This window comes from Paramormyrops kingsleyae, chromosome 7 (assembly GCF_048594095.1).
Source record: "Paramormyrops kingsleyae isolate MSU_618 chromosome 7, PKINGS_0.4, whole genome shotgun sequence".
In the NCBI taxonomy this organism is placed as follows: domain Eukaryota; kingdom Metazoa; phylum Chordata; class Actinopteri; order Osteoglossiformes; family Mormyridae; genus Paramormyrops; species Paramormyrops kingsleyae.
Genome location: NC_132803.1, coordinates 34,809,866 through 34,822,027, shown reverse-complemented (window position 1 = coordinate 34,822,027; position 12,162 = coordinate 34,809,866). Strand labels below are relative to the sequence as shown.

The 12,162-nt window shown below is 40.6% G+C and overlaps 1 protein-coding gene across 17 annotated transcripts in view; it reads left to right on the top strand.

Moving 5' to 3' along the window:
* The window catches only part of nrg1 (neuregulin 1), a 117,350-nt gene extending 107,087 nt beyond the window's left edge, over positions 1-10,263 (top strand). For 6 of the 17 annotated variants that reach the window (XM_023796572.2, XM_023796518.2, XM_023796580.2 and 3 more), the window contains 7 exons: positions 2,325-2,383; positions 5,348-5,371; positions 7,057-7,159; positions 7,333-7,459; positions 8,020-8,144; positions 8,687-8,893; positions 9,524-10,263. In XM_023796572.2, the coding sequence (XP_023652340.2) occupies positions 2,325-2,383; positions 5,348-5,371; positions 7,057-7,159; positions 7,333-7,459; positions 8,020-8,144; positions 8,687-8,893; positions 9,524-10,202 (1,324 nt within the window). In that variant the 3' untranslated portion in view covers positions 10,203-10,263. Of the gene's footprint in view, positions 1-1,638; positions 1,707-2,324; positions 2,384-5,347; positions 5,372-7,056; positions 7,160-7,332; positions 7,460-8,019; positions 8,145-8,686; positions 8,894-9,523 lie in introns of all 17 variants that reach the window. The other 11 variants (XM_023796619.2, XM_023796628.2, XM_023796637.2 and 8 more) reach the window with 7 other exon arrangements.
* The last annotated feature ends 1,899 nt before the right edge of the window (positions 10,264-12,162 follow it).

The following is a 12,162-nucleotide window of genomic DNA, read 5'->3' as shown; positions in this document are numbered from 1 at the left end:
CATTTCACCTTCAATACTTCAGTGACTAAGCAGAAAACATCCTGCTGTCTCCAAAGGCTTCATTCTCCTTTGCCTATGCCTGTAGATCTTGCTGTGATGGGTTATCAGAACTAAGCCTGCGCAAATGGCCCATCTGCCCCGTATCCTCCTGAGAACAGGGATTTCTGAGGTTCTTTGACCCAGTTCCTCTAACAGAGGCAGGAAGGGGAATCGGTACCCCAGCTGTACATAGGAAGTGGGCATCTTTTAGCTTATCAGAAGCTTAATGGTATTTCAGTGATTATGAATATAACGTTCATGTAAACAGAAATCATTCCAGTATACCTGGATCTAAATGTATTCTTTCAGAACAATGTTAATGTAAATATGTTAATTAACACATATCTTGCATGAGTATTAAAAATGATTAATCGGTGATATGATTAACCAAGCCCTGTAGTCCCAAATGAAGTACAGAGTATACATGTATGTGTACTGTACAGGTATGTAACACTTCCTTACTAAGGCAGCAAATCAGGCCAGGGTCTGTTCGTACGTGATTCCTAGTGGAATGGCGAGTAAACAGTCGGGACAGAGAGAAGGGAGACAGACATTTCAACTGAAGTGATGTTCCATTCTTCTCTGTCTGGGGCTCAGCTAGCAGCATCCAACTAGCCCTACATCTGTGAGGGTACAGGGACATCTCTCATGCCAAAATATCCACCTAAGGATGGCTTCACCCCACCCTGCTGTCATCTGCCACCTGATAGCCTGATGAAAGACGAGCATTGGAACAACTCAATCTTGGCCTAAGACCTTCATTCCAGACTATTTTTAATTCCTTCCTTATTATGGAAAGTCTTGTGTAATCCTGAAATGGTTGTATGGGCTTCAGGCAGCGATAGGTGCTGAATGTCAGGATAATTCATCGCATCTGCATGGTTGACAGTCTGCCACAGTGGTGGAGACTATCTAATGGGTGACTAAGTGGACCATAAACATGAATATCCACACTTGTGTTCGGCACTCTGTCTGACTGAGGTAGCCTTATAAATGAAAAATGAATGACTCTGCAGCAATGCACCATTTCTTTGCAGTGTTTCCACCGTGACCTGAAAAAAAGGTCATTAACCTCACAGGTGACAATGGATTTTAGTGCTCCAGTAAGGAATTATACCGACAAAATGACAAATACAAATTCCTGGCAGAAACCCATGTCACATATCTGCTTGGCCATTGTGTACAACTATATGTCTAGCTGGATTGGAGGGACTCACTGTAACATACGGCAGTGTCTCTTATTACGTGGAAATAGCCATAATTAGTGAATCAACCAGACAAATAGCCAGGAAGTCGAAGACAAATTATCACTGGCTTTTTGAAAGCTCATGCGGCACACACATAAGAGCATAATCACCAGTGAGACTTTATCACCTGTTTTCAGCAAACAAGTTTGTGTTTTGTACTAAGCCTTGCTTTAACCTGTTTGCTGAATTCAGGTCGGAAGTGGGTTGTTATGTTTTCAGTCAAGTCATGAAGAAATTGAAGCAGAACGTACAGATATACAATAAGGGCCTTTTTCTGATCACTGTGCTGAGAAGGTGTTTTGCATGATTTGTATTGTCAGTACTGTGTATTTATTCCATTTTTGCCCCTTAGGTGCTTACCAGGATTCAGTGGGAATCGATGTCAAGACATTGTGCCCATGAAAGTCATGAACCAAAAACGTATGTGCATTTACTGAACCAAACCGCACGTGTCATCTCTGGTGTTTAATCCCTCTTTCGAAGTTCCAATCACTGTCTCCTCCCAAGGGTTCATTCAGACCCAGATAGCTGATTCATCCGTACACACCTGTGGATTCACTCTGTGTGTGTTTTTGTGTGTGTGTGTGTGTGTGTGTGTGTGTGTGGGTGGGAGTGTGTTTGCGTGAAACCTAGGAGGAGTCCAAAAGATGAATCGGCAAAACGGCCATTTTCATTGGGCATCACAACCCCCAAACATCCCCTGTGTGCCGTTGTCTAAATAATCATAAGGGTCGGTTTAAAGATTCCGACTCAACAATTTGCTGCTGCGTTGTGGCCTGCTCCATCCTAATCCATTTTAATTCCAAATAACAGCGGAATTCACACGCTAACAGGGCTGTTTAGACACTGATTGGCACTTATTTCAAGTAAGTATGTTTTAACAAACATGAGAGCGTGATGTTTGTAAGACATTCTTGTTCCTTGACAGCCTGACACCAGCGATGCACGTGGGTATATGATGGACTCTGGTGTAAACTCACTCTTTTCTTTCTTCTCTTCCCTTCTCTTCTCTCTGTGACTTTTTTGTTTCCCTCTCAGGTGCCCAAATGAATTTGCTGGTGATCGCTGCCAAAACTACGTAATGGCCAGCTTTTACAGTACGTCTGTCACCTCTTCCTGTCTCTGCTTGGACTGGAGCATGCTCAATCAACACTACTTCCTGTTCCTTCATTTTCTCCTCAGATTGCAGGCAGATGAGGTTTTATGTGTGTTTTTTATTGTGTTGTGTGTCTTTCCCATACTTGTTCCTCGCATGTTCAGACTTTTTGCTTTCGTATTTAAGTTCCAGTTATCAGCTATAGCTCCATAAACTTAAAGTAGCCTCCAGGGACTGTTTGAATTTGGGAAGATTCTTATCATCTAGTGGTAGCCTGTTAATACAACCTGCTAAATACTTAGTTCGCTTTGCTTAAGAATTTCTATTTTGTGATGAAGCAAGCTGTCAGAACACGACAGTGGACAGTAAGACAGGACAACTGTACTGCAGGACTCTATAAACCCAATATGTACTATTAACCTTTGGTTTAACATTTAACAGAAAATGAATTAACATGCTGGTCCAGTATCTGTGTAATATTTATTTCTCCCCCCGTTTGATTAGTGAAAGATAACTAACAGAGCAACAGATTAAATAGCTTAATCGCAATCAGCTGTTTGTGACCCATCACGATTTATCTCGGTACAGCATTCCAGTTAATATTTATTTCAGGGCTAATGTATGAGACAAGGAGAAGACCTGGAAGGATAAACACCAGGGCTAGGTGTATTTTTAGCCTCTGCTGCAGCACAAGCCATTGGGAATCTGTTACTCTCAGCCCTCGTTAACCACGGGGCTGTGGAGGTGGAACCGGGCCATCAGTAGGAAAGGAGACCCTTCTGCAGGATGGAGAACCGGGATTCCGGGATGTAGACTGAGAAAAAGCATAGAAGTGTCCTTGACAATACAGAGGAATGTTATTCACGGTAAAGGGCAAGCAGAGATGCTCCTTATTTCCCATGATGCATTTCTGCCAAAGTGGAACAGCTTGCATGCTTTGGGAATGAGGCCCAGGTCGCAGGGAACACTGAGGTGGGCTCGTTAGCAGCAGCTGGGATGTGCTGAGCTGGCCTGTCTTCCTCACTGCAGCGGGAATGCCTCGCAGACAGGGACTGTCACATGCTTCAGGGCTCAGGGGTAGCCAGCAGTCGGCGTTAATGTCACAGAAGTCTGTTCAAAGCATCAGCTCCTTCGATGGCCTGTTTCTGCAAGCTGCCGCAGATTATAAGTCTGTCATTTGACACAGTGCCAGCTTGCAGGAGTAAATAGTAGGCGTCAGCATGGACTGAGGGACAACCTGTGACCTCACAAAAATGTCTCCCTCAGCTGGGTTGTTGGTACCTGTTTCCTAAACAACAGGGCACAAAAAGACAAGCTTCACAGTCAGATGGGATTTTGACATTTACTGAAAGTGATTACAAAACCAGTTACCACTCTTTCAGTCATTATTATTCATTACATGCAGCGCTTGACACAGCCAATTCTATTGATTTGTTCCCATTAGTTTTGATCTGTGCAGGTCTAATTCGAATAGTACTGATTTGCCTGCTCTTTAAGGAAGAGAAGAGGGGAAAAGCTGATTGCTTTCTGTTGTCGAAGAGATGCTCTCAAAATTTAATCAGATGTTTTTCTGCAGTCACCTAAACTGGAGAAGCGTGTTCTATTTTTTTTTTAAGAGTTGGCGTGTTCTCTTTGCCAGCCAAAATCAATATAATAAACCCAACTGGAAAGGAAATTTCCACTGCGCTGTCAGCTACCATTGACATCCATTCCAATCATTTCTGCGGTCTGGTGGCAGTTTCTTAGTTTTTTTGGAGATTTTGTTCATTTGGCCATAACTTTTTGCAACAGCTGATTTGTGTTTGAGATATACTCTTGGAGAATTTTAATATCTAATATGGTTTTCACACTCATAGAACTCTTGGCTACCCTGAGATTTAATGATTATTTGGTTGGCAGGATCAGTATGAGTGAAATCTTGGATGTCAAATTTAGGGTAATTTTGGTTTTGTTATTTGAATTATGCCCTCCAGTGCAGAACAAAGTAGAAAAATATTGTATTTTCGCTGTGTGTTCCATCAATTCAGAAAAAAGTAAGTAAAAACACAGGTGTGCAGTCAGTACTTTCCTACAGTATAAGGAAGGTATTTTGGTTCTGATTAGTTAAATCATTGGTGAAATCTCTTTTCTCGTTGAATCATGCTAATATTTGGTATATGTGTTCCTGAATCCAAGGGACACCCATGCCATCAAAGTATTTTAAACTTTTTATTATTATTAAGCTACTTTTTAACCGTACACATAGTAACCTTTCCTTTCACAACAAATTAAAAACTGCTGTATATACTTCACTGTCCTGGAGTGAACTATACCGTGAGCAGTAGCTCTCACAGTAATCTTAGCCTGAGAGAATCATCGCTGCCAGCTGGTTTGCTCCACGGTATTAATTAACAAATGGAGAAACTCACTTTATTTACTTGATTTTTCTCCTACTGGAAATAATCAGCATGTGTGTTTGGGTGCTAAGCTGTAACATGTAGCATATTTTAACAACTGCGGTAAGCGTGGAGAGCTTCAATGCACGATTCATCGCAGCATGACAATCAATGGAGACCCATCTTATTGTAATAACATGGACACTAAATCTGCCTGATGTTTCGAATTTAGTCTGATAGATGCAGACAGTTTGCATGCGCATGCTGCAGTATTTACATCTTTAATGAGTTCATATGATTGAATACAGTAAAATTGCTGTATTTGTACTGCTGGTGTTTCCTGATAGAAGAACATCACCTTTTCACTGGGTATTTGACAAGGATTGTGTTAGAAATCCTCTAAAATGTATAGTTGAAAATCATGTGTAATATTTATCATTTTGAAATGTAGTTATTTATATTTGCAGTGGTATTTCCCTCAGCACATTCAGAGGAAACTGATTAGATTGTGTATACATGTGTAAGTGACTGTGTTCATGAACTCTTCAACTCCTTTTTCTTTCTGTGTTGTCAACTTTCTGTGTTGGCAGAGCATCTTGGGATTGAATTTATGGGTATGGACTGCTCATTCTTCCTAGTTTGCAGATCTAGGCTTCCTGGAAGCTTCAGCCTGTCCTTCAACTCCAGTCAGTTTTTTTGTGCAAATGAAGGGATCATACAGCCATAACGTGTTCCATCTCACATGTGGCCAGCAGTGGAAACACCTGACATCCATGTTACGGTGTCAATGTGACGCACCGCTGTAGATCCGGTACATCATCTATAAACATAATGCTGGCTTTAATGAGGACTGTGAACAACTTGTTCAATTATTTATGGCCAGAAGACCAGACGAGCACCATAAAAGCAGTAGCTTGCAATCACATGTGTTCACATCCAGATCGAAGCCAATATGAGGTCATAAAATATACATAGATAGCGATAGAGCTCTACATATCCTGTATTTACAGTAATAATGCTGTGTTCAACAAAATGCACTTTCTGAGTCTCCATGAAGTCTTAGTGGTTATGCTGTATGGAAAGATCCCTTCAGACTGCTTCTGCTTTGCTTCCCTCCCCCCGCATGCTGTGTCAGTCACAAAGCCCCCCCCCCCCCCCCCAGCTCCTCCATTCATCTCCTCCTCTCTCCTCCCATCTCTCAATTCTCTCAATCACCGTCTGAGCTGAGTGATTTCCGGTCTCCATCATCTTCCACGTCTTCCCTTACATGTTTCCATTATCGGCCCCCGACAGATGGCAGCAGTGTCGCCACCATCATCCCTTGTAGATGGCCCCTGTGCCTGTACATGCTTGGTCAATAACCGTTTTTTAAATTAATTTCTTTAAAATGTGATTTGTTCACAAGGTGCATGAGACTGGCATGTATATATGTATGCATGCATGCATGCATGTATGTGTGTGTGTGTGTGGGTGGCTTTGTATTTACCACATTGTGGGGACCAGAAGTAACATTTTAGGTTTTGAGGACATTTTTAAACCTCAGTTTTATAAAAAAAAATTGTGAATACAATCAAAAACTAAAATAACCAAAGTCTTGTTTGGATAGTTATGATTATGACCAGGACTGGGTAAAGGTTAGGATTATCGTAGTTAGTTAGGGTTATGCCCATAGAAATGAATAGAGTCCCCACAATGATAGGAATATATGAAGTGTGTGTGTGTGTGTGTGTGTGTGTGTGTGTGTGTGTGTGTGTGTGGTTGTACAGGGAGAGGTGGGTGAGAGCTTAAAAAGCTATTTATTAAAACTAATAAAAATTATAATTCTAGATCAATTACAATACTCTTGTGAACAAATCCATTACTATGCAATGTGTCATACTATGTGTGTTAATCTCTTTACTATGTGTATTTTCTGAATGATGATTTGTAGAGATTGTATGTTCATAATGCGATTTCTTTGGAGCAGTAGTGTTCGCAGTAGCTACACAATGGTGCACTTCATTGTGTGCGTTTTGTGTTACTAACTTGACTGCATCGTGACTATTGGGACCACCTCTAATCTTAAAGCACCACAGCAAATGGGTGTCACCAAAACAGAAACACTGGTTCTATCAGTTTTATTTACTGTTAAGCTAACAGAGTTTTAATTAAATGTCATGCAACACTACACTGCTCTAAATGCTGCCTACGTGGACTGATTGGTTTGTGTCCAGCAATGCTAATATTTTTGTTGCAGCAGGCCTGCCTGCTCACTGTAAAGCACAATGGGGTGTTTTGAATACGCTGTGTTGCCTTCCAGAAGCAGAGGAGCTGTACCAGAAGCGTGTGTTAACCATAACAGGAATCTGCATCGCTCTTCTTGTAGTCGGCATCATGTGTGTCGTCGCCTACTGCAAAACAAAGTAATTCACTTTTTCAAGTTTGTCATCTCCCTCTTATTTTTGTTGCTGTGCCTGCTGTGCATTTTGTCTCTAATAACAGTAATTGCTGGGCTTTCCATTCAGCCGCAGGTTTTGCCTGCTTTGCCAAACAGCTGAATTGATCTTCGCGATGTTGCCTTTCTCCTCCCATCCAGGAAGCAAAGGAAGAAGCTGCAGGATCGGCTGAGGCAGAGTGTGCGGAATGAACGGAGCGCCATGCCCGGCATGGCCAATGGCCCACAGATGCACAGCCAGGCACCCGAGAGCATTCAGCTGGCTAACGTAAGAGCCCTCCCACGCTGCAGGGCGGCGCTCACGCCTCCCCAATCAGCCACGTGCACCTTCAAGTGCCTTTCATCTTCTCTGAAATAAACTGCATAATAACTGGTTTTATTAAGCCGCATTATGCAAAATGGTTACAATTAAGTTGTTAAAAGTGATACATTAATTAAGGAGAATCTAATTAAGGGCTTAAACTAAAAGCTAAATTATAAGTGTAAAATGTTATACTTATATATTTATTTTGTGGTGTTTGAAGTAAACTTATTTAATTGTAGAGTGTATTCAAAAAGTTTTGAAATTGAATAAAATATTAATAATTATCAAATTATTTTAAATGTTATGCAACGTATTTGTACTACACATGGGTATAGCTTGATATCCTAAATTCCGACCACTGATCGTTACTGTCTCAGGTAAGGATCTCCAGGAACAGAGATGCAGCACTGATTGCATGATCCTTCTCCTAAGAAGAAATGCGTCACACTCTGCTTTGACATTATTTAAAATGCATTAACATCACTTTGTCACAAACTCTTCCCTGTCTTTCTTTCTTTTTTTAGCAATATGCCTCTAAAAACCCCATTCCAGCAGAACATACCATCGAGAAGGAGACGTCCTTTTCTGCGAGCCAGTACACCTCCTCAGCACAGAACTCCACTGCTGTGACTCATAGCTGCAGCCAGAGGTGAATGTCTGAAAGGGCTGCTTGCACTTCCATTTGCTCTCTTGATTTGGGAAAGCCTGTGATATGATGCTGCTGTACCTTTGATCTGTTGATTTTCACTTTCAGTAGAAAATTTTGAGTCTTTAAGGTAAGTAACAACAGAAAACTAGATCAGAATGAGAGCACACTAGTTTAAAAGGGAAGCAATTACAGGGTACTACACATGAGCTATTACAGGGTTAGGATTATAGTAGGAAAAAACAATAAACCAGTAGACAGAAGGGACACACTAGGATGCTCATCGGGCCAAGTTCACCCCTGTTGTGCCTCTCTACACGGTATAATATGGGCCCGAGTTCACCTCTGGTGTGCCTCTCTACACGGTGTAATATGGGCCCGAGTTCACCTCTGGTGTACCTCTCTACACGGTGTAATATGGGGCCGAGTTCACCCCTCTTGGGCCACTACACGTTGCCGGGCAGCATGGGTGTGATGTGTGTGATGGTCCATGTGCTCAGATCTACAGTACCTCATTGAACAGATGCACCCATCTTCCCCCGCAGCTGGAGCAATGGGCGTGGCGAAGGCGTCCTCTCAGACAGCCGGTCCGGCCCAGTGGCCTCCTCCATGGAGAACAGCCGGAACATCACCCCTGGAAGCCGCCGAGGACGGCTGAACGCAACCGGCTGTGCCCGTGACCTGAACGTGGCCTATCTAAATAACCCCAGAGAGACTCCCGACTCCTATAAGGACTCTCCATACAGTGAAAGGTACGACCCTAGTGGCCACCTCTATGGGGACGCCATTCTGGCTTACTTCAGTGGTGTGCATGTTTTACTAGAATCACAGCATTATATGGAAACAAAATGACCGAAATTTTAAAGAATCTGGTCATCAGTGCTCAAGTGGTAAAAGTGGTTCACAAAGGCAATGTGTCATATAGCTTTTCCTTCATTTAAATTGTTTAATTTCAAACTCATAAGAATAATATACTTAAAGTATTTAGTATTTATATGCAAATGAAATTTGCTAGTAGCAAGGACAGTTGATTCATCTGGTCTCACTAAAATGATTTTACTGCAGTTACTGCTGTGTTAAATCATTTTCATTAAATGCTGCCTTTTGTTCAAAGGATCATATATCATTAGGCACTGTGGACTTTGACATTATGCTGATTGACCATGTGTCCATCTGTCTTCCAACCTCTTATCCTGGACATGGCTTATTTGTAATATTATCCTATATAATTTTCCTATAAATGCAGAGCAGATATTACTTTAAAAATGTTGGATGCAGATTTTATATTACTGTATGTTGCATGTTTACATATTTACATGTATGTAAAGAGCTTCTCTTCAGAGTGATTCATTTCCTATTTCTGTTTTGAATGTCTGTTAAAGGTATGTTTCAGCCATGACAACCCCAACTCGTATATCTCCAGTGGAGCTGCCTTGCCCAGCATCCCCAAAATCGCCCCCCTCTGAAATGTCCGCACCCCTGTCAAGTCTGGCCATGTCAGTCCCCTCAGTCGCTGTCAGCCCTCAAGGGGAAGAGGAATGTCCCCTGCTGTTCACCACTCCCCCTCGGTTACGGGATAAACAGCGTCAGGACCACGCCTACTCCAATGGCAACCAATACCAACGCAGTTCTGCCCACTACAACCACGGTCTCGAGGCTAACAGCACTCCGCCCAGCCCCCAGAGGACAGCGGAGGACGACGATTACGAGACGACACCAGAATACGAGACGACCGTGCCTCAGGCTTCAAAGAAGGTCACCGGCAGCCGCAGGGCCTCGAGAGCCAAGGTCAATGGCCACGTGGCCCACAAGCCAGAGTCCAAAAGTGACAGCAGCTCTGAGAGCAGCAGCTCGGAGAGCGAAACTGAAGATGAGCGAGTTGGTGAGGACACGCCCTTCCTCAGCATACAAAACCCACTGGCTGTCAGCCTCGAGTCGGCCACTTCCTGTAGGCCTAGCGACAGCAGCAGGACTAACCCGGCGCTCCGGCTGTCTGCCCAAGAGGATCTGCAAGCCAGGTTATCGAGTGTAATAGTGAATCAAGATCCCATTGCTGTATAAAGTGAAAATAATATTTACCGAAAAAAAAAAGAAAAAAAAAAAAACTTAGGTCCAAAATAAAGATCAGAGTCACCACAAAACCTTTATTTTATATAAATTAAGTATTTGAGGGAAATAATTTAAAGATAATAAAACTTTTATTTTAGCGAAGTAGTAGTGAATAAAGTCTTTTATAAATTAAAAAAATGTGTGCAAAATGTGTTCGTGTCATGGAAGAAAGTGCCATACACTCGTATGTAGCGAAGGTCACAGTATTTCAATGGAGAAATTATCAATGGTGCCTTTGTTTTCAGTTCTGTGAAAATTAAAATTAACTGCATTATGACACTGGGCCATATATTCAAGAACTTCATCAAGCAAAAGATTTCCTTTATTTAATGTGACGTGACATTCAGCCAGCAAAATTAATTTAGCTTCACAATGACCACATAGAGGTTATATCCATAGCTGTATAATAACCATAATTATTGACAATATTTTTGATTTATGTTAATGCAAAAAAAACCATAAGGAGTAGCAAATTATAGGGCATGTGCAGGTGTAAAAAGCATTTTCACAGAATACTGAAGAAGAGCAAAACATATATATTTAAGAAATAAAGAGAAGAGCATTAGACACAAATGTGCAATAAGGCTTAGTGTGTTCTCCGTCACATCAAACATCAACACTAATTGTCGAGCTTCTATGCAATTTTTATGATCACTCAAGGTAAAAAAGAAAACTTACTGAACAGGAGAGTAAGTAACGGAATAGCATGTGAATAGTGTACGTAACTGCAAATTAGCGACGACCCAATGGCACACAAGCCAATTAATCGCAAGACGTTAAATTGCTTTGTTTAACATGATGATCCTCTTAAATATCAAAGAATGTATCATGCAAACTATTTCAGTCAGTTTACATTAAGGCTGTAAATCATAATTATTATTTTTTTTCAATTGACCCATAATTTTAATTGGCATCACGTAATTAATGTGATTTTTTTGTCTCTGTCATTTTTATCATTTAATGGGTTTTTTTTTTAGTACAATATCGTTTTGAATATGTATGATGCTTTGAATATATGGCTCAACTACAAAGTGTTGCCACACATCTATTGGCCATTAATGCATTCTGGGAATTATTACCGCACCATTTATTTAAAATGTATATGTAGATAAGAAAAAACTGTTTTTTTTTCTTTTTTTAGAAGTTTATTGCCATAAAATTTAAATATTATGTTTGCATTGTTTAACATCATGTGAAATATTACATTATTCAAAGTGTTACTTTGTATTTTTTATTCTTTTGTTCTTTGCAATAGCTTTATATGTATAAATTGTATTCTGTATAATATGTTACTTTTTAATACTATAACCTTTTTGTTACATTCTGAAGTTAGGTTCAACATTCAGTACACAGCCCATGTTGTATGGAGTGATCCTACATACACGGACCAATGTTGCCCCCTGTACAGAAACACCATGGTTCCTCGAAAAGAAATAAATGAATAGAACTAAATTACATATTTGTCTTTGGCTATGTAACTCTTTAGGCTTGAGGACACTGCAGTGTTTTGTCTGTTTTTGTTTGTGTATTTCTTTTTTTTTTGCAGACCAGCTTATCACTTGTCCAGTGTACACAGGCCCTTCAGGACAGCAGAAAGGTGTTACCAAAAACTTAGCTTTGATCAATTCTAATATACTCTTCGTAAAGCAGGTCCACTGAAGAAACGTTATTTATATATTATTTATTTATTTATTTGTGTATTTATTTCTTTATTTGGGCCTTGTCTAACCAGATGATTAGAGATTCTATATTTTATTCAGCGTTATTTTCTGAACATCTGATTTTTTTTTTTTAGTTTGCATTGTGGTTTGCAATTCCTTCACATTTTTTTCTATATGGAATTTTTCCCATATTTTTCCCATTGATAATATTCTGTTAATAAATATAATTAAGATGCACATTCTTCATACTT